At 34.4% G+C, this 22,343-nt stretch overlaps 4 protein-coding genes across 7 annotated transcripts; 2 read left to right on the top strand and 2 right to left on the bottom strand.

Moving 5' to 3' along the window:
- The first annotated feature begins 5,283 nt into the window (after window positions 1-5,283).
- On the top strand, window positions 5,284-10,785 carry LOC104724113 (potassium channel GORK). 4 transcript variants are annotated; one of them, XM_010442561.3, is made up of 12 exons: window positions 5,284-5,951; window positions 7,319-7,543; window positions 7,645-7,708; window positions 8,007-8,346; window positions 8,437-8,732; window positions 8,818-8,997; window positions 9,094-9,315; window positions 9,399-9,587; window positions 9,681-9,756; window positions 9,841-10,135; window positions 10,214-10,326; window positions 10,415-10,785. In XM_010442561.3, exons 1-12 carry the CDS (start codon window positions 5,755-5,757, stop codon window positions 10,672-10,674), a joined length of 2,457 nt encoding a protein of 818 aa, XP_010440863.1. In that variant the 5' UTR covers window positions 5,284-5,754; the 3' UTR covers window positions 10,675-10,785. The 4 variants fall into 4 exon arrangements, with proteins under 4 accessions (XP_010440863.1, XP_019087038.1, XP_087326946.1 ...); XM_010442562.3 differs by having other exon boundaries at window positions 5,369-5,951; window positions 7,995-8,346; XM_019231493.2 differs by having other exon boundaries at window positions 5,299-5,951; window positions 9,399-9,756.
- Window positions 10,786-14,169: 3,384 nt separating this feature from the next.
- On the bottom strand, window positions 14,170-15,813 carry LOC104724112 (U-box domain-containing protein 21-like). The gene has a single exon (XM_010442559.3). The coding sequence runs from the start codon at window positions 15,668-15,670 to the stop codon at window positions 14,360-14,362; it is 1,311 nt and encodes a 436-aa protein (XP_010440861.1). The 5' UTR covers window positions 15,671-15,813; the 3' UTR covers window positions 14,170-14,359.
- A 639-nt stretch (window positions 15,814-16,452) lies between these two features.
- LOC104728247 (uncharacterized) lies at window positions 16,453-18,686 on the top strand. Its single transcript, XM_087470818.1, has 5 exons — window positions 16,453-16,666; window positions 17,035-17,162; window positions 17,249-17,483; window positions 17,954-18,003; window positions 18,364-18,686. Exons 2-5 carry the CDS (start codon window positions 17,115-17,117, stop codon window positions 18,541-18,543), a joined length of 513 nt encoding a protein of 170 aa, XP_087326944.1. The 5' UTR covers window positions 16,453-16,666; window positions 17,035-17,114; the 3' UTR covers window positions 18,544-18,686.
- Window positions 17,906-21,618, bottom strand: LOC104724111 (uncharacterized). Its single transcript, XM_087470819.1, has 6 exons — window positions 21,319-21,618; window positions 21,076-21,135; window positions 20,162-20,227; window positions 19,824-19,910; window positions 19,678-19,737; window positions 17,906-18,296 (listed from the first exon to the last, which is right to left on the bottom strand). The coding sequence occupies exons 1-6, from the start codon at window positions 21,358-21,360 to the stop codon at window positions 18,213-18,215; spliced, it is 399 nt and encodes a 132-aa protein (XP_087326945.1). The 5' UTR covers window positions 21,361-21,618; the 3' UTR covers window positions 17,906-18,212.
- Between the last annotated feature and the right edge of the window lie 725 nt (window positions 21,619-22,343).

The raw sequence follows: 22,343 nt of genomic DNA, 5'->3' as shown, positions 1-22,343 counted from the left end.
AAAGAATTTTACGTCAATGTACCTATCAAACATTATAATTCAGACAAAGACAACTTAAAAATGGTTATAAATGATGACTATTTTAAACATCTCAACGTCGTCTATTTAAATAAGAGAAGAAACAGGATTAACAATACCAATGCTGCCTCGGTTAAGGTTTACGTGTAAGAATTAGTTTATTTTCCTAATTTGTTTTAGGTTTACGTGTAAGTATCATTATCAGTGATATTGTTCTTAATCTGAGTTTGGAATTGACAACCAAAAGAAAATGAAACAAAATTACATTAGCTTTTAAATTATTTTCTTACATTACAGGCAGACATGACGAGAATAATTTAATTTGGTAGTTCTAATTACAAGCTTACATAAGCTTTAATATAGTAATTTATATATCAAACAGATCATATGGATTATATAGATTAAGTGCAGATTATGCAATTTAAATATAATGTTTGTATAAAAAAATAAAAATAAATGGTTTTAAATTGTGAAAAAGGCAACACAAATTTACCATAAAGTCTAAATAAAATATTATATATAGTAATATACATATAATATATATATATATATATATATTCTCATGTACAATTTTAAATTTAGTATCTAAATTTTAGGGATTTTTACTAAATATGCCACATTTTTTATAAAAGTTTTGGGAAATGCCACATTTGCTTCATCTTACAAAAAAATGCTATATTTTTACTGTTTACATGTGATTAAAAGACAAAAATACCCTTGTATGAAAGAGAATTATTATCGTGGACGAGATATGATGGACAAGTTATTAGAGTAAATCAGAGACTTGTACACGAATTCCATTTTAATAACTTGTCTATGAGAATTATATTATCGAAGATATCCATGAGTTCAAATTAGTTATCCATGTTATTAAAGATAAGTTGTCTATGAAAGATAATTAGAAAAAAAAGGGTAAAGTTGTCGAGATGATGGACAAAAAGAAGATGGTGGACCAAAAGAAGATATCAAGGATGATAGACCAAAAGAGGATGATGTAGATGAGAGTGGACCAAAAGATGATATGGAGGATTGGGTTTCTCACCAATCCTTCTCCATATCATCTTCTTCATCATCCGCATCTTGTCCATCATCCCATCTTGTTCATCATTTGCATCTTATCTATCATCCGCATATTGTCTATCATCGACATCTTGTCTATCATCGACATCTTGTCTATCATCTGCATCTTGTCTATCATCCGCATCTTGTCCAACATCCATATATTGTCTATCAACAGCATATTGTTCATCGCAAGGCATTATATCTTGGGAATTTGGCTAAGAATGTCATTTTGTTCAAAATATTTTTTAGAAATGCTAGTTTGCTTATTCCTTTCTGCAAAATGCAAGTTTCTCTTGTTTAGGGATGGAGAAAATGACGAAAGTATCATTTTGTTAAAAGAGGTGAAGAGAAGGTGATGCGACTCCGGACTACGGTCGTGAACCACGGACTTACGGACGGAGCAAACTCAGCGGAACGATTCGGAAGTGTGACGCGGTTGGACCGTGAACGAATGATATCGGCGGATGGGGCGACGTACGGAAAGAAACGACACCAAGGAACGACAAGAACGGACGAAGAGAGATTCGCGAGGAGATGCTCGACTCGTTTGGCTCTCGGATAGATGGGGATAGAGGTGGAATGAGGTAGCGACACACAAGGGATGGTTCTCCTTGCGATACGGCCAAACTAGCAGCTAACGAACCCGGTTCGTGCAGCTTCTAGGGTTTCGTTTCAATCACTGAAAACGAGAGAGAAAGATAACTTCTTGTTCTTTATTATTGATAGTCTACCTTTACATGATAAGGTCTAGGCCCTTTATATAGGGTGGCTTACATAAGGGGACTCTCAAAACCCTAAACACGTGGGTAAAACTAAAACGCAGCGTCCAGGAAATAGTTTTAAAAGACAACGGTCATAAGCGAAATTAAACTAAGGATAGAATGGACACGTGGCCGAAGTGGTCCTTGGCCATGGCCATGCACTAGGGATCATAGCCTCATTAAAACCCCCTTGGTAAACCCATTGGGAAAAATCCAAGGTGGGAAAAAGAGTACTAATTCCCCTAATGACTTGGAGGTCTTCACCCTTGGGTGATGGTGAAGACCGTTAGAAGAGCCTCGGTCGGCTGTTCGTTGGGTCCGTGATCAAGCGTCTCTTGTTCTTGAACGAAGGCTTGGGCAAAAATGAGGCACTTCTTCCTTGCGGTCCTAGATGCGGTCCGGCTCCTTGTTGTAGCTCCGGGCATCAGGTTCGGTGCTTGGGTTGAGGGCCGTCTAGTTCCGGACGCAGTCGCGTCCTTGGTTCCTTGCACGCTCCGGTCCTCGTCCGTGTCCGTATGCTGGCCTTCGTCTCGGGTTCCATCAGAAGGTGTTAAAAACGAGAATGCCAAGTTGGTCGACGGATATGGATAAATCATGTTGTCTTATGGTGGAGAACCCTCTTTGTCCATTTTTTGTGGACATAATATATGTTATTTGTAGAAGGTTCTTTTGGTCCAGGAACATTGAATGACCGGAAAAAAAAGACATGGGTAAAAATTTGGAGAATGTTTTTGGGTTTACAAGGAGCTTGGGAGAAGATTAGCTTGTACACTATTGAGTGATCATGGTGAACAATTATTGTTTGGAAAGTAGCCAATAGTAAGATGGGGTAGACAACATTATAATTAGATTGTCTATGGACAAGTTTCATTAAATTGTCTCTCGGCATATTGTAATACAACATTGGTTGTACATCCATAATGAAGTCCACCGCGTGGGAAAGACATACGCGAAAAGGTAGACAAAAACATCATAAATACAATGTCCACCGTCTGGGACAGACATTCGCGGAAAGCTAGACAAAATAATAGAATTACATGTCTACCGCATGGGACGGACATCCGCAGAAATATGGTACATTATAGTAAAGGTTATCCACCTGAGTAGCTTCCTCAGGCAACAAATTACTATTGTCCCCAAACACTTCACCAGTGGCAATCGAAACGTCACCCAAACTGTTCGACGGACAACAACCATGTTAGTAAAATATTTAGTTTTTTTGTACAATAATAGACTAATGCATATTGTGTTGTTAAAAATGGTCCATCAAAGAGTGGACATCTACCTTGATTGTCTGATCTGGTGCACCAAGGCCATAGTATTTTCAGTGAGGACCCCGTCAACATTACTACAATGACGAGATATTCAGTTGTTTGTTAAGCGATATACATACATATTTTGAATAACAATTGTCACAATAAAGAATGGATGACCAAACAGATATGAACATGTGAATGGAGGACATATAAGATAGTGGTGGACATGGTTTTGATAGACATGTACTATGGTTGTTTAGTCTGGTCCACTCAAAAAGACCGAATGAAACTACAGGGGTGTACATATCTTGGCTGTTGTAACTGGTCCACTTGATGTATGACAGGTCCTGCACTTGCATCATCATCAGACTTGCATTAGGGACAAACATGTCAATGGTGGACACCTACTGTGTCTGTTGAATCTGGTCCACTAAAAAAAATAAGTGACAAAATTATAGTCGACAAACCTTGACTGGTGAAACAGGTCCAGCAGAGGCAGAACATTCCTAGTTCCTGCGTCGTCATCAGATCTGCATTGGAGACATAATAATGGGAAAAATAAACATTACTTGTTAAATATGGTTCACTAAGATAATAAGTGACATAAAAAGGGTGGACATACATAGATGGGTGGAGCAAGTCCACCTTGTCTATACCTCCCCAATGTGTGTGTCATCATCAGATCTATAATTGGGACAAATTGGCTTCTGTCACAAATGGGCCAAACCACTCACATAACAATGAATTTGGTCAAAATTGGGCAGAACTACAGGAGTTGTAGGTTGACAATAACCTTGGATATGGGTTGTTGTAAATTGGAGGGGCGTCGATTTTCTATTGAAGAAGATGATAAGACGACAGAAATGAAGAATGAAGATTTTTGAGGAGAGAGATCAATCGAAATAGTTTTGCTGTTTACGAAGCAATTAATTGGTATTTTAAATATATTTAATTAATTTTCTTTAATTTTCGAGAAAGATTGATGAAGGGTACAATGGTCTTCTTGTAGAGTGTGTGTGGTAGGCGAGAAAAGAAAATAGGGAAAATGACATTCCTTATAATATTTGCCACTGTTCATGGCAGATTCAACAAAATTCTCTTATATCTTTTTTAATGAAGGTTGTGGCAATATGGGAAAGAAGCGAACAAAGTAGCAGTTTGATTACAAAAATTCACTGTGTATGACATTTCTGTTAATTAACTCATTATTTATTTCTTTTTGCATCATTTTGTAGCTTCTAAATTAGTTTAGTAATTTATTATATAATTCTGAACTCAAAATGTGTGTATAATATGTAGAAATATTATATTTGCCAACAAAATAAACATGAGCTTTTTTATTTTATGTATGTAAAATGAAATAAAAATGAACTACCATTAACAATTTTCCTCCGGTTTGGGCAACAATTTAGAAGTTTTATTTTATTTAATGTTAGGTTGAAAAAAAAAATTAGATATGTATGCCTAAATCTAGAAAACCCTTTGAGAAAGCACTGGTAGAGAAAGATGTTTCATTTTTTTCTGTTTCTGTAATGATCATTTATGTTGCAATCCATTATTTTTTGGTATGCGGAAGTCCTCATGGTTTTTTGCAGGTAGAACAGTCTCATGGTATTCACCATTCCACTTTATAATATTTTGCTTGTCGATTTTATTTGGTAGTGATCATTTTTTTTTTTGGACAAAATAGTAATGATCAACTATGTCTCTATATATATATAATCATATAAGATTAAGGGTTTTTTTTAAAAACAATAATTAGGATGAAGATGAACAATCTTTTATCACATTTTTTGCGAAAGTCTTTATTAGATGCAAATTAGGTATTTTTATTGTTGGTATTTTGTTTATTTCTTTATTTAAAATGGGACACCTCTGCATATTCACATATGTTTTACCAAAAAATAAGTTTTCCTTCTCTTTTATCTTATAAACTGTTTCGATTTACAACATAAATGTTTAAAGTAGGCCACCCATAAATGTTAATAATTTTTATAACTTATTTACTTACAAAATAATTTTCATAAAATTCTACCAAAAAAAAAATAATAGTAATTTTTATAAAAGAGTAGTGTCTACTTTAAATCACAGAATCGGTTTAAATCAGATTTACTTTAAATAGTTATGTCTCGAAAACTCCAGGTAAATATTTTTATCAATTTCACTGGAATAAGATTTAGATTACCAGGTGGAATTTTTATTCTCGGAATAAGATTTAGATTAGACAGCTTATTATTATTCTATAAAAGAAAAATGATATATGTAGTCGACATGTTTTGATGTCCTATATAAATTCGATTCTTCTAGACAAAACCTTACGTTATACACTTCAACTCATAAAAGAGACCAAAACAGAGACAAAAAAAAAAAAACACATTTTATCAACAAAAACAAACATCATCACGAGAAAGAAGAACTGAAGAAGAAGGACGAAACAAAAAGAAGCAGCTCTCGTGATCTTCCCCACATCTTGAAAGACATTTCAAAATTTACTATCAAGCACAAGAAAAATAAAAAAAAAAAGAAGAATGAGAATTGGATCTAAGTTTCTGATTTCAGATTCGTGATTTGTTTTTTCGTTTTTTTTTATGAGATTTCTTATGTGTCGGAGAGATCATTGGAGCTATATATAGATTGGATTTGATTCTTGGAAAGAAATGGTGCGTTTAAAGCGACGGCAAGAGATTATAGATCATGAAGAAGAAGAGGAATCAAACGAAGACATATCATCATCAAGAAGAGGTAGTAAACTGAGCTTAGCCGAGACGTTTCGGTGGCTTGATTCATCAGAGCATCGCAAGATTGAAACCGATGGTCATAATGATTACAAATACATCATTCATCCCAAAAATAGGTAACACTCTCTCTTCATCATGCCAGTTGAAACATTTTCCTTTTTATTGGGAAAATAAAACGTAGAAAACACTTTTCTTAAAAAAATTAAAATATCTCCACTTTTTATTTCTTTTGAATTCGAGATAAAAATTCCGAATAAACACTTCTACTCAATAATTTTTTTATTAATCTATAAAATTTGATTCTCATTAAACAAAATTTATACATAAAAAAATATCTACCATAAATACGATTGATAACCTAAATTTTTAAACAGTATGAAAATGGTAAACGATAGAACTAAAATAGGTAAAAACAGTAAATGTAATAAAAATACTTTATTTTGTGTCATTTTTAGTTACCATTTTCATGATTAATTATAATAAAAATGATATTTCTTATACTGTTACGGGTTATTAATCAATCAATACTCAGTTCACTTCAAAGTATTCTTTGACACTAATTACTACTTTCGTCGCTGTTTATTTTTTAATCCATTTTAAAAATATTTTTTTGAAAAATCAGCTATAAAGATTTAGGATATATATGGAATAATCTTTAGCACATTAAACGAAGGTCAAATTAATAGATGCTTTTAAGGTGATCTTGTTGTCGATATGCTGCTTATTTTTAAAATATTAAAACTTTCTTGAGGACACCTCCTCATCATATTCTTATCTTTTTGTCCTCTTTTGTTTTTCACCTCAAGTATATATATCTAAGGATTTGTTTTATATGCAGTCCACCAATTGAAAAATTGAACTTGTAAATCTAAAATAGATTCCGACCAAAATAAAAGTTATGTTATAAAAATTGATTTTAAAATCTCGATTTTTCTTTAAATAGAAATCCTAAGTTAAGCAACTTGATCACTAGTGGAGATGCTGTTACACTCTAACAAATATTTATATTGAGAAGAGCTGAAGAGGTAAGGGTTGTATTTAGTGATTATGTGTCAGAATCATTGAAGATCAGATTATTAATTCGTTCCGCTAAAGCTGCCGTAACCAGAGGCCACACGTGGACACTCATCCACCTGTTCTTTTAAGCATAAATAACAAAATTATTAAATACTAGTAAATACTATGTCAAAAAACTCAAAATTATTAGTAAAAATGTATATTCAACTCTGTCCAGCTACGTCGATCTTAAGTAAGTTCTTAACAAATTTTAAATTTCAAACGTTGTTGCTTGCATTTAACAATTATTTTCAGTTGTCTCCCTTCCGCGATTACGTTTATCTACATTACCAATTTGATAGATCAAGTTATAAGCCACAGTCTCATTACTTATCCAAAAAAAATAAAATTATAAGCCATAATCTTTACATTTTCAAGAATCTTTGGTTAGAATTGAATTAATGAAAAGTGGGGAAAAAATGAGCAGGTCGTACAAGGCATGGGAAACGTTTATATTGGTGTGGGCAATATACTCCTCTTTGTTCACTCCCATGGAGTTTGGTTTCTTCCGCGGTCTGCCTGAGAGACTCTTTATACTTGATATCGTTGGTCAGATTGCGTTCTTGGTCGATATTGTTCTTCAGTTTTTTGTTGCCTACCGCGATACCCAGACCTACCGGACGGTCTACAAACCAACACGTATTGCTCTCCGGTCAGTTTTGTATACGGTTTAGACCCTTGCAAGCATTTAACCATTTCTACTCATATAGCTATTAATGGAGGAAATATATCTTTTGGCATCATGTTTCTCAGGTACCTCAAGTCGCATTTTCTTATGGATTTCATTAGTTGCTTCCCTTGGGATCTTATCTATAAGGTAGATACATTTGCTTTCTAGCATTTACTTAGATCTTTCAAACATTTTTTTGTAGAAATGGGCATTCCGGTTTGCGGTTTAGTTTATTTTTAGTTTCCAATTTTATCAAGTTTATTGAATAATATTAAATAAACTAGTTTATTATAAAATATTAAAAAATTGGTGTGGCTCGATTGTTCTTGATTCAGTTTAGGTTAGTCCGAATAGGTTTCTCCTTTATAGAAACTCAAACCAAATAAACATTTTGGTTCGGATTCAGTTTGGTTTGGTTTATACGCCCACCTAGCCTTTTTTGTAGGCATCAGGGAAACACGAGTTAGTGAGGTACATGTTGTGGATAAGGCTGTTTCGGGTGCGCAGAGTGGTTGAGTTTTTCCAAAGGCTTGAGAAAGACACAAGAATCAACTATCTCTTCACCAGAATCTTAAAGCTATTGTTCGTTGAAGTGTACTGTACTCACACTGCTGCTTGCATCTTCTATTACTTGGCCACCACTCTTCCTCCAGAGAACGAAGGTTACACTTGGATCGGTAGCCTAAAGCTAGGAGACTATAGCTACGAGAATTTCCGAGAAATCGATCTGTGGAAACGTTATACCACAGCTCTGTACTTCGCCATTGTCACTATGGCTACTGTCGGTATAAAAACCAACATGATTTAAATGATCATTTTATTAGTTATTACAAAGAGATTGATGGATGTTTTTAATCTCTTGTTTTTGACATCAGGTTATGGAGACATACACGCAGTGAACCTAAGGGAAATGATATTCGTTATGATATATGTTTCATTTGATATGGTTCTCGGTGCGTACCTCATTGGTAACATCACTGCTTTAATTGTGAAAGGATCAAACACAGAGAGATTCAGAGATAAAATGAATGATCTCATCAGTTTCATGAACCGCAAAAAACTTGGGAGAGAACTTCGTAGCCAAATAACCGGCCACGTGAGATTGCAGTACGACAGTTACTACACCGACACTGTCATGCTTCAGGACATCCCAGCCGCTATCCGCGCCAAGGTACACAGTCTTTGGCAAGCCGGCCTCCTACTAATACACCAACTGAGTTACTAATATATATGTTTTGTATGATTGTTTTTTGCAGATTGCTCAACGATTGTACCTGCCTTACATCAAAAAGGTCCCACTTTTCAACGGCTGCTCCACGGAGTTTATTAATCAGATAGTTATAAGGCTACATGAAGAGTATTTTCTTCCAGGAGAAGTAATAACAGAGCAAGGAAACGTTGTTGATCATTTGTATTTCGTCTGTGAAGGCTTACTGGTACGTAAAATCTCATTGTGTTTGTGAATTTGTGTATATAAATCTTTGCTTCTTTTCTATGTCTAACTTTATAACTATTTTGGTGGCTTTTTATAGGAGGCTCTAGTTACGAAACCAGATGGATCTGAACAGAGTGTGACGTTTCTTGGGCCTCACGCATCATTTGGAGATATCTCAATCATTTGCAACATCTCTCAACCTTTCACTGTTAGGGTTTGCGAGCTATGTCATCTTTTACGCCTCGACAAACAGTCATTCTCAAACATCCTAGATATTTATTTTCACGATGGACGCAAAATCTTGAACAATCTTATGGAGGTAACTCTTTTTCTATCTCTTACTTAAGGTTTGATGAACTCGGTTTAGCTAGAAATCTTGAAACTCAATCTTGGTTTTGGCAGGATAATGATTCAAACGAGAGGATAAAGATGCTAGAATCTGACATTGTGATTCACATTGGGAAACAAGAAGCAGAACTTGCATTGAAACTAAACAGTGCAGCTTTCCAAGGAGATTTCTACCAGCTTAAGAGCTTAATCCGATCTGGAGCCGATCCTAACAAAACAGATTACGATGGAAGATCACCGCTTGTACGTTTTTTTTTTGCTTACCTTTCAATCTTTCTTCGATGGTACGAAAGATTCTTTCTTTTAACCTACCGTAAGTTCCTTCTTCATGTTCAGCATCTTGCAGCATGTAGAGGCTATGAAGACATTACATCGTTTCTTATTCAAGAAGGTGTTGACATCAATCTAAAAGGTAAATGAAAATCTTTATCCGATATCAACTGGTAATATTTTTACATTGTCTTATGTTTTACGCTTTGGTCACATATATATACAGATAAGTTTGGGAACACGGCATTGTTCGAGGCTGTGAAAGCAGGACAAGACGGAGTGGTTGGTTTACTTGTCAGAGAAGGAGCCTCTTTTGATATAGAAGATTCCGGAAACTTCCTTTGCACGACAGTTGCGAAAGGCGACTCTGATTTTCTCAAGAGATTGCTCTTAAGTGGTATGAACCCAAACACTGAAGATTATGATCACAGAACACCACTTCATGTCGCTGCTTCTGAAGGGTTATACTTGATGGCTAAAATGCTAGTTGAAGCTGGAGCTAGCATTAGCTCTAAAGACCGGTAACATTCATACAAGATGAATCATCAAATCGTTTAAATTTTTTTAATTAAACTTAACATACTTCGTAAATCTTGAAGGTGGGGAAACTCTCCGCTTGATGAAGCTCGAATGTGTGGAAACAAGAAACTGATCAAGTTACTTGAAGATGGGAATGTAACCGCTGAGTCGTCAAGCTCTCATGAACGTCAACGTATAAAAATTTATATACTTTCCTTCTCATTATAACACTCAAAAGATTCTTAATATCATTGAATTTTATTCATGTTTTGAACAAACAGAGGAGAGAATCGAAAGACGAAAATGCACGGTGTTTCCGTTCCATCCGCACGAGGCGAAAGAAGAGCCAAGTAGAAAGCATGGAGTCATGCTTTGGATCCCTAGCGATCTACATAAACTCGTAGTAACGGCTGCGCAAGAGCTCGGGCTATCCGATGAAGCCTCATTTGTTATATTATCAGAAGACGAAGGTCGTATCACGGATATTGATATGATAAGTAATGGACAGAAATTGTATCTGATCAGTAATACTACTGATTAAACATAATGATCTAGTCTTCCATTTTTCCGATCATTACCACAAAGAGTCATTTTGGGTTTTCATTGTTATTAAATCTTATAGAGTGCATTACAAAGAAGAACTCTATTTTCATATAAGCGTCTTTGAATTCAAGAAAAAAAAAATACTTGTAAATAAACCAATCACATAGATATATGGTTACAACCTATAGCGCAAAATAGATAGATGCTATTTGATACTTAGAATTACACCCAAAAAAAACTCAGAGATAATTTCAATAATTATATATGTTATAGAGTAATTAACCGAGCTTAATACACTGAAGTTGTCTGAAGTTTTTTTGAGCTTCAAGGTTTCCAGTATCAACAACTTCTTTACATGTATCACTAGAATCTGATGTAAAAAGTTTAAAAAGAACGTCCATGACACAGCCAATAAGAGGAATATGTGAACAGAAATTAGATTTCATAGAGAAGTATATGTATAAATGCTATGAGATGTGTACAAAAATAATTTTGGGAGAGAGATAAAGATATGAAGAAGTGAAGAGAAGATAAGTGAGTTTATATTGATGTGAATAGACTTGATCACCAAGAATAACTGAAGACTTGTAAGGACACAAAATATTGGAGTAGTCCCCAAGATTCCAATGTTTCTTTCAAGGTTTTGTATTATTAGTTGAAAGTTTGAAATCTAATTTGTCGTTTATGAAAATGAACTGGTCACCTTATTTTACTTTTTGGAATATTCTGGTTAGATTTGGTTTAAATTATTTAGGTGGTGGTTTAAATTATTTAGGATTTGAGTAGTTAAAAAGGTAATTAGTAGAATTTTGAGTTATTGTTAGGATTCATTTCATTAATAAATGTTTTTTTTTGGGTAGTAGTTTGTGTTCAAATCAAATGAAGCAATCTCTATCACTATATCATGAAAAATGATGAATTTTGGTATCAATAAAAATAAATTAATTACCTTCAGATAATTTGAATGAAAAAAACATCATTAATATCAACAATCAATACCATCTCAACACATTAACCATTAAAATTAATTTCAATTCTCATAAAAACTATCTTAAATATTAATCATTAGCTTAAATTAATATTCACCTAAAAGATGTCCAAAAAAATATTCTAAACATGACCGCGGTAAAGACCAAAGAAATGTTCTAAACATGACTGTCACAAAGACCATTTGTCCTCAAAAACTGTCACGAAGACTACTTGTCCCGAAGGACCGTCACGAAAACCATACATTCTGAAGGACCGTCACAAAAACCATACATTCTGAAGGACCGTCACGAAGACCACTTGTCCCGAAGGATCGTCACGAAGACCATACATTTCGAAGTACCGTCACGAAGACCACTCATCCCGAAGGATTGCCTAAACAGGCCACATGTTCCGAAGGACCGTCACGAAGACACACATCCCGAAGGACCGCCTAAACAAGCAAAATTGGCTAAACAGCCCGCCACAAAGACCACACAATTGGCTAAACAGTCCGCCACAAAGGCCGTACAATGTCTCAAAAGACTACCACACACGGGCACACAATGACTCAACAGTCCGCAACGCAGGCCACACAAGCCCCTGCAAGGCTCACAACCACTAAAAATGGACAAATTCTAACTCTCATAAAACTTTCTATATTTAGAACTTCCCACTTTTGGAAAGTTTCCACTTTTGAAAATTTTCATTTCAGGAAACTTTCCTTTTTAATACCAGCTTCGCGGAAATTCAAACCCTGAACACCACCTCATCTTGCTACATAGTCGCATCACCAACCACCCTTAAGCGACCAAGTAACAAGAGAAATGAGCTGAAATACTTCATTCCCGCTCCAGTCACGGACTACAGTTGGGACCAGGCTAGACAAGCTCAAGTCGCGGTTTGTTTCTCATACCACTTCTTAAACCTTGCTTTCATCCTCGCCTCTGGCTCCCAAGTCATAATGTTAGTAACAGTGTCATTCAATGCCCTCAATTTGCAAGTTAGATAGCCCGACAACAGAATTTCCTGACCGATCTTTTTCTCCATCACTTTCCATGGTTTCCTGAAAACTTGACACAAAAAGTTAGAAAATAAAAAAAAGTCTTCACACACTCAAGTGTTTCTCTTGATTTTGGTAGGTCACTCAAGAGCTTTCTCCCTAAGTTCTAAGAGAACAAATCCAAACAACCCAATAGAATTCCCAAGCAACAAAGGAAGAAGGAAGATAGAAAGAAAAGAGAATTTTGTGAAATCTGTTTTAACCACTCCAAGGTTGGATTCTCCTCAGCCAGCAGATTTTCTCTTTCACCACCTAGCCAAATGCATTTTTTTTTAACAAGTTTTTTTTTTTTTTTTTTTGGTAATTGAGATGACCTAGGTAAGGAGATGACCCAAATGTAAGATAGAAAGAAGATGAAGTATTTAGAAATGAAAGATGAGAAGATGAACAGACAAGAGTGGCTCTGATACCACTTGATAAGCCCAAATTCGAGGATCACTCAGCCGGATTAGAAAGGATAGAAACTCGACAAGGTGCAACGAGGGAGATTTAATAGTTTGAGGGGTCGCACAGCAGTTGTGGAAGACTGCTGATATTTCCAACTCCAATCGCTGCTAGATATGACAAACTAGTCCCGCAAGAGGAGGCTGTTGCTTGGATATTACACATATGAAACAAGGAAGTGTTCTAGACAAAGAACAAAGAGATAGACTCATAAAATAAAATAAAAAATTGATTGATGATTCTCAAATGCGATTACATGTATCTATATAGGGATAAGAAACTTGGTAACAAAGCCAATTATTAATTATTCTTGAAACTAAAAGAAAATAAATATAGATAGTTGAATGGAGATCCAACTCTTGAAGTTTTCCTTCCCAAGGTGTCCTTCCCAATGTGAGTTGAACTCTATTTTTGTCACCCCACTTTGACCAAAAAAAATAAAGTGATTATTTTGGGCTTTCTTGGACTTGAATTAGGCTCAAAGTGGGCTGGACTTGATAAGTATCATCCCCAATTGATTTTCTCATGTTCTCTTTGGCTGTAAGAATTAGTCCATTAAGTGCATTCCTTAGCTTCTTAGCTTTTGCTATAGTCATTGGTCATTCAGGTACAAGCAATGATTCATCCGCTACAAGCTCCTCGGATTCAAGTTCAGCTACAAGTTTCTCGGATTCAACCTCAGTTACAAGCTGCTCCTCATTAGCTCCATCCATAATCACATCAGGTTTGGGCGACTAATCGTGAAGTTATATTTTAATTATTGTTAGGTTGTCTAAAAAAACAAAGGTGAATAAAAAAATTTACTATTAGGAGTGAACCCTGTTTATTGTTCATCCTGTTTATTTATTTTCTCACAGCTATTTTTTTATCGAATTACTCTACGCTAGATTAGCAGGTTTGAGCTCCTTTTTACCAATTTATTCAACATAGTTTAATACTTTTCATTTTCAACATAGTTTAATACTGTTGAATCTTTTTATTTAACTAGTCTTACGACCTTACGGGGATGTTAGTGATACAAATATTGGTATGATTGGTCGAGTCCATTTCTTAGTGAGGCATCACTCAAAAAATACATTATCGTCATATCCTAAATAAAACATCAAAATGATATCTTGGGAAACTTGAATCCACTAAAGAATCAACAAAGTCTATCATCACTCATCAATTTTATCTACTTATAAATTCATCTATATCCTAATTAAAAACATCAAAATGGTTTCTTGAGATACTTAAACTCCACTAAAGAATCAACACAGTCACTCATTAATTTCATATGCGAGTTCATCAGCTTCAACAACTCTGTTGCTTTTTCCTTAGTCTCTTCTCCATACCCAACTTGTAACACCAACAACACCTTTTGAAACGCACCCAAACGCACCGCTTCTTCAACGGAAAACGTATTTCCCATTTTACACAGCCTCAAAATCACCGAAACTGAGCTCCTTGTAGCTAATTCAGAAACCTTCGCAATCTTCTCCACCAAAAGCGGCATCACCAACGCGTTTTTTCTCACCTCTTCTCTCCCTTCCTCGGTTTCGCAAATCGCATCAAGAACCCCTAACGCATTTTCACAAACATTCATCTCAGCATCAACTATCATTTCAACCGTCATATTCACCAGACCGATTTCGAGAAACTCAGACGCTATTTCAGGCTTTTGCAACACCAATTGATAAATCGCTATCAACGAAGATTTCGTCGACCTAGTCGAAACCGAATCGCGAATCAACTTCATCAACGCTTCTGCAACTCTGTTCTCGACTGCAAATGCATAAACTCGCGTTTTGTCTAGTGAAAGAATCTCTTTCATAAAAACTGCAGCGTTTTCACGTGCAGAATCGTCCTTACTCCTCAACAAACCCGCGATCCAACGAAACGACGTTGCGGACGAGAGTTTCGTAATACCATCAGACCCGATCGGAATCATCCATGTCAACAAATATAAAATCTCTTTTAGCATAAACGTTAATTTCTCATCTCCCGAGAACTTATCGAAACATTCGCAAAGAACTAATCCGACGCCATTGTCGTTAATACACTTACGATTTTTCTCACTCTCGTCCCCTAATTTTGTAATCTTCCCAATAAACTCACCACACTTCTCGAATTCCCCACGCCGCGTAGCAGACGATAATTTTCTACAGATCTCGTGGACATCACATGGCATTAAAGGAACACGTGGCGTAGGGATACGGTGAATCGACGACGATCCTGCCTCCACGCACCAACTTTGAATCATCTTACGAATCGTGTGGTTCGGGGTTTGATCGAACGTTGTTAAGACCGTGTTCGTGACCGGACATGTTTTGTTGCCCGAACCAATCCATGTCTCGATGCTCTCTCTGTCGTAGGTTATCCCTGTGGAGATTATTACAGGATCTTTCATTAGATCGATTGAGATTGGGCATTGAAACTCCGGTGGTATTGTTATATCCGTCTCCGACTCCGACCAGCTCATTACCGGAGTTATCTTCTTCTCGTTAGCTACACGTAGTCTCTTTCTCCATGAAAATCCCATTTTCTTTTTATGACGTCAATTTGTATATTGACTTTGGGTTTTTAAGATTTTGGGTCGGGATGAGACTTATATTTATTATGTAACGGTATTTATTCATATTTTTTGGTCAAATTAGGGGAAAAGGGAGAATGAGGAAGATGGTTAGGTCTAGTTTGCAAGTTGTGTCTGGTCTTTGAAGTGGAAACTTTTGACCATTGAATTTTTCAAGGAAGAAGAACCATCAGTTGATTTTCTAGTTAATTACAAAATGGACATAATCTCAATTTTCTTTTTTTGTGAATGTTTCAAAGGATAATGTGTCAATCTCATCGAATATGTATTACCCGAGAACAGCAAGTTCACCGTGTAAAATGTTGTGTCAGTAAATTATGAGATTGAGTGTACAAAGAGAAATTGTTGCTAACCAAATGAATCGAACCAAACTAAAGACAACACGTGTTTTGTTGTTTATGTAGAGTATTAACAATTATAAATCATAATTAAGCCAGACGAATACGCAATTAAGTAATAGTGTAAAAACTAAAAAGTTTTAAGAAACTAATTGAAGCAGAAAGGGTTTAAGATAATATTAAATACATCGTAGGTGTTACCAAATCTTGACCAAATCATGTGGTTAAATTACTATATCAAACCGGTGCTCCAACTTACATATCAATTTTAATCGTTCCAAATATGAAATTTAAATATAGGTTTGCTTACAATTGCAATAATCACGAAATTTGAATTATTGTAGTTTTTTTTTTTTTTTTTATTGGGCCAACTTGTTTCATTTAAATTCGATTGTGTGGACTATGATTCACAATACCGGTTTAGATCGGTTAAGGATCTAAGTTGACTCTTGGATTTTTTTTTTTTTGACCTCTCTCTCTCTCTCTCTCTCGCAATCGCACCAGACATCGTCGACGCTTTGACCTCTCGCTCGCTCGCAATCTCTTCTACTAAGTGAACCGCTCATAATTTAGGGTTTCGAGATTCTTCTCTCGCAAGCTCCTCCTGGTATATTTTCCGAACCGTACCTTCGTAATTCTTCCTTTTTTGCGCGGGGGGTATAGATTCTTATAGCTTCATCTACAGAACAATCTTATAAGTAATATGATCAAATAACACAGGCTTAGTGAAGATTGTCAAATAGACGAGTGTGTCTGATCAAATAATCTGTTTATTGTTTCATCTCTCAAGTGCTTCGAGAAGTAGTAATCTTTATCTCATGTTTGGCTTTTTGAAGCTCCAACCATCTTGATTTTGGGTTAGATGTGTCTTTGTTTTTTTGAATAATTATCACATTTAGTTTCTTAAATCAGGATCAATGCATCTCTTTTGGTTAATCATCTGATTTGATATGTGGTACTTGCTTCTTTTGGCAGTACCTATATGGTTAGCAACAATTCTGGCGGATCAAGTCTCTTAAGTCATAAAAGCCATAAGATTAACTAGTATAGGCCCAATGGCGGACAATACTTCACCTGAAGCTTCTCCTTCTCAGCCACCGCTCGTAAGTTTCCTTAACTCGTTACAGTTTGTTATAGATTTCAATGGTTTATATAGCTAATAACATTGTTGATTTGTGGGAAATCCTAGTTTCTGGAGGTTTTTTGTGAAGTTTCTGGTAAGGAATACAGATTCACGAACGGGACAAAGGCGAACTTTGCTGTCTCTGTGATCAACAGGAAACTTGGTTCGTTAAAACCTCGTGTAGTTTTCATCGAAGCAGCAAAGGAAGGTGAAGAGCCCATCAGTTTTGGGGATGATGCTTCTCTTGTCAGTTATGGACATGGCTGGAAGTTGAAGACAGTGGTTGATTCTGATTTTCCTGGTAATTTAGTTCTTGTCTGTTTCAGCTTTTGGATTCAAGAAATTGGTTTCGGTGTTCTAGTTTTGGTTAACTAAAAATAGTATAATTATATGTTCGCAAATGCTTCTCATGCTGTTATATGTCAAGTCTTGTTATAGAATCGTGATTGGTGACATATTAGAGGTCTAGTTTAGTGATGGAGTTACAAGAATCTTATTGATTTGTAGATGGTGGTCATACTGACAATATGCACATGATTGAGTGTTAATGCCAGAAACACACAGATTCTTAGGATTATTTCAAAAAGCACTTTGATCTTGGTTATTGGATGGAATATAACAGAGTGGTGATTCAGATGCTAATGTTAGTAAAATTTTGCTGGGTGTAGATTTTGTGATGCATTAAAACCAATGGAAATGGGTACGATGAGATACAATCATCAAGACTGTAATCAGGACTTCTTCACCTTTTTTTCTTTTCTTTTGATGCAGGAACTGAGAGATACAATCTACCACAGCACTTTCCTTCTGTGATATCTATGGTAATTAACTTGACTTTGTTTGTAAGTTCATAGCAAGATTGTGTTACAAATTTCTTAACACTTGATACCATCGTGATTGCCCTTAGTTTCTAACTAGTAACTTCTACTGGGAATGGAATACTATTCAATTTTGAAGCTAAGTAGAGTGAAGGGAGCTAGAACCATAACTGATAGTAAATTGACAATAAGATTCTTCAGTCTCATGAGTCTCATATAACTTTTTTCTCAGCTCGTTTTCTTGCTTGAGATCCTGTGTTGGTTTCATATCCTTCTGCTTCTGTTATGTGATTTCCCTGTAGCCATACATTGCAAATCAGATTGTGGAAACATGCTTCAGCGTTTTGCGGTTTGCTTTTGCAGGGTTCCACAGATTCAAAGTACACAAAGCATTCAAAACCAGAAATTGGAGAACAAAGTCTCAAATACATTGGAAGAATATTTTTTGCATTTGTTTTGATGTTTATTCTTGGTGGCCTCTTCACAGTGGCTCTTGAGAACCTTCCTAGACTGATATTGCTCTTTAAAAGCTCGCCCATGTAAAGAATTGACACTGCCCAGACACAAATGACATGTGGGGATGTAACTCCTAAATCTGTATTTTCTTTTTTTCTATGTATACTAGTTTATTTATAAACGTATTTTGAGGTTATTGATTTCATCAAAGCAATTTGTTTTGTTTTAAACCTATGTTTGTTCTATTTGGTTAGAGTTTAGACTAACTTATATTTTATTGAAAGCTTTAGAGTTAGCTACCAAAAGTCTTTTATCTTATCGACCGTGCTAAGCAAAAGAGTTGGTTTGAGAAGGAAGAAAGGAACTACGACGTATTGGTAGCGTGATGAGCTTAACCAAAGAATTTGTTTCCATAGCTAAAAGTTCATCTATAATAAACTTGTAAGGAATGCCAAAATGATCTCTAACATGTATTTCATTATGTTTTTTTTTTTTTTTTTTTTTTTGATATAATATTGCAAAATAAAAAAAATAAAAAATCATTTCATTTGTTTCCATAATGAGTGTTTCTTAAACGGTACATTTCATACGACAATTGTAACTGATCACAAAAGCTATAGTAAAATGTCTAAAATTGATACCAAAAACACTATCAACTTTTTCTAATGCTAAATTTATCCACAGTTTTGTACTTTTTATTATTATTGAAGTATTGCTAATTGTTTTCTCTATCTGTTAAAAGTTTTGTACAAATTTGTACTCTATTCTATGCTTGTATGAACCTGAACTAGTGCGTTGTTGTGATTCGGAAAAAACTATTAAAAAAAGAGGGAAAAAAAAATAGAAAAACTATTTCGATCCGATTTTTTTTTTTTTGTCAAAACACTTGCATTCAATCATTGACCATACTAAACTGGTTTGAGTAAAGTTCGTTGCATCAATTTAGTAAGCTTCATTTCAAATAATTTTTTTTATATAAACTGTATTTACGAGTAGCCAGATTTATATAAATAAAGAGGTTCTAGTTTTGCACAAAAAAAAAAAAAAAAAAAAGAGGTTCTAGTTATGTAAATGATTAGTAGTAGATTTACAGCCTAGGAAAGAAAAAAAAAAAATCAGAGTACCGATTCTGCTGGTTTAAATTGGCTAAGGTTGTTCTTTTAGTCTACTAGGAAGCTCTTTTTTTTTTTTTTTTTTTTTTTTTTTTTTTTTGTGGTTTACCTTTTGCAACCTCTCTTCTTGTTTTTTCTGCAGTTTCATGACATAATAATTGGTTGCAACCTGCCAAGATGATGAATAAGCTCCATGGAGTTGAACAAAAAACAAAAAGAGAGAAATTAAGAAAGATTGAGGAAGTTTGTGTAAACCGAATAGTTGAACATTGCACGTTTCACTGCTCTCTCGCCAGAATGAAGTTTGAACTCGAGAGGCTTTTTGTTCTCTTTTGCTGGTGCCTTTGCAACATTAAAAATATAGAACAAAATCAATCGTAAAAGTAGATATGTTAACGCTGACCGAATAAGATCTTATTTGAAAGAAATGTTACTATAAATATATAAAACCTTAGAAAACCGAGCACATATACAAAAAGAAAGATAAGAGTTGTGTTTTGAATATTAAATTAGTTTAAAATATTGTTAATTGTTGTGATTACGTTTTATTAAAAAGAATTTCACAATTGATAATATACGCTCCATTTGGGTACCTTAGCCGCGGCTGCCTTGCCCTTGGCTTTGTCATTCACTCTGTCTTTGAGTGGTTCCACTTTGGGCTACAGTAGAATTGTTCAGTGAATAATTAGGGTACTTAAATCAGTGTACGAGGATTTTTACATGTAACACACACTAGCATTCTACGGAAACTAAACTTTTTCTTACTTATCGTTTTACAAAATTCGACAGAGAAGTTCACGAGTACGTAAGACATAAATTATACCTAGAGTAGAATTCAACGTAACGTGCACTATTATCTAAATAATTTAATCAAGAAAATGGGTGATAGCAGTGTTTCCGTATTAAATATTACTTGAAATGATCACACCACAACAGCAAAAAAGAAAAAGAAAACATACACTTCTGCCATTCGTCCCCCAAAAAAAAACTTACACTTCTGGCATTTTAAAATTAGTTATTGAGATGTATTAGGGATATTTGGACATCAAATTGTAACTAAACAATGCTATAATTGGCAGAAAGAGATGATATTACATAATTTGGATATAGAATTTGAGTTTCTGTTTCTTTCGGAATTATAAAAAGTTATGATTTTTTTACTTGTGCATGCATGTAGTTAAAACATAATCGATCAACTTCAATTTTATATAAGATTGGTACGTAAGTTTTTTTTACTAAACAGATTTACTTGCATAAACTTATTTTTATCAAATGATTTTTGAGGCCTAGCTAACACATTCATACAATTTAAAACATAGATCAACCTGTAAGCAAGTTTTAGTGTTAGTTTGTTTTTTCAAATTAGTCATGAACCCAAAACATAGACTACAGTAATTAAAAATGAGAACAATTGATGAAAATGTTGTCATTAGATTAATGGCCAATTAATGCCTCATTAGATAAACAAAGTAAGTATAGAAATAAAAAAGGTGAATCTTATCCTCACCATTCCTTTACCATTGGAACCCAGGGAGAGTACAGAAGAAGTTGGACTTGTTTTCCCAAACTTTGAAAACACGAAAAAAAAAAAACAGAACACTGTCAATATGTAATTCTCTTTGTTTTAGATAATATTACAAACATGCCCATTTTGGAATACACGTGTGATAATAACGTGCAAAAAGTAACGACTAATTAAGTAACTAATTATTGAAGTTTATAAAGAAAAAGTAACCAATTATTGAATAACCTTGGGTGAGGATTTTGTGTATGATGATTTTCCAGTACACATGTTTAGTGGTAATAAGAAAAATATAAAATTAAGCGTGGTTGTTGAAACAACGTATATGATAACGAATAACTCAACCAAAAGCCAAACTCCTTTACGAACTCTTTTTTCACAACTTAATATATATATATGAACTCTTAAAATTATAAGGAAGTGAAATAAAATGAGTGAAAGAGAGAAGAGATGAAGTGAATTTATAGAGAGTGAAGGACGAAGCAAACACACATTCAAGTTTGGACATTAGTAGCTTTCTTAAGTGGCGTCTGTTGCTGCATCAGCAACAAGCTTTATTTAGGGTTTTCTTCATATTTTTCTTAGTTAATATAAATGAAAATGTTCAAAAAAAGGCTGTGTATTCTAGATTCTTAAGTAATGTGAAGTCAACCTATAAGTAGCTATGTGTGTTCTATACTTCTATTTTAGATAAATGTAAACTTAATTACATCTTACTGTGTTGAAATCTTCATAAAAAAGTCAACAGTTATAATTTTTCAGAAACATTTTTATGATGCTAATTCTATAGTTAATTAATCAAAAATTCAAAAACAAATTAAAAACATTTTAATTATATGATATGTAATACCAATATTCTTAAAACAACACGATGGTGCAACTTTTATTTATTTATAATTGTTATTAATTAACTATAGAATGGCAACATATAATGAAATCAGATCACAGGTGTAACTGAAGAAAACAATATAAAATCAATAGATGTTTGGTTGTAGATTTGTAGTGGATATTTACGTTTGGAACTAACACGGAACTTGAATTTCTTCTAATTAACCACTATGCTTCCAGAGATCCAGAAACTTACATCTATTTGCCAAATCACATAAAGTATAATATATATAGAATATTTTTAGCTTTGTTTACAACTGTGATAAAAAAAACTTAAGAAATGATTAATTAGAAATTCACAAGTACACCTATGCTTGTAACTATTAATAGCTATGATCATTTCGTAACAAATAGTGATAGTAGCC

The sequence above is a fragment of the Camelina sativa genome, chromosome 11 (assembly GCF_030686135.1).
Source record: "Camelina sativa cultivar CO46 ecotype springtype chromosome 11, ASM3068613v1".
NCBI classification, from domain to species: Eukaryota; Viridiplantae; Streptophyta; class Magnoliopsida; order Brassicales; family Brassicaceae; genus Camelina; species Camelina sativa.
This window is presented reverse-complemented; position numbering and strand designations above follow the sequence as displayed.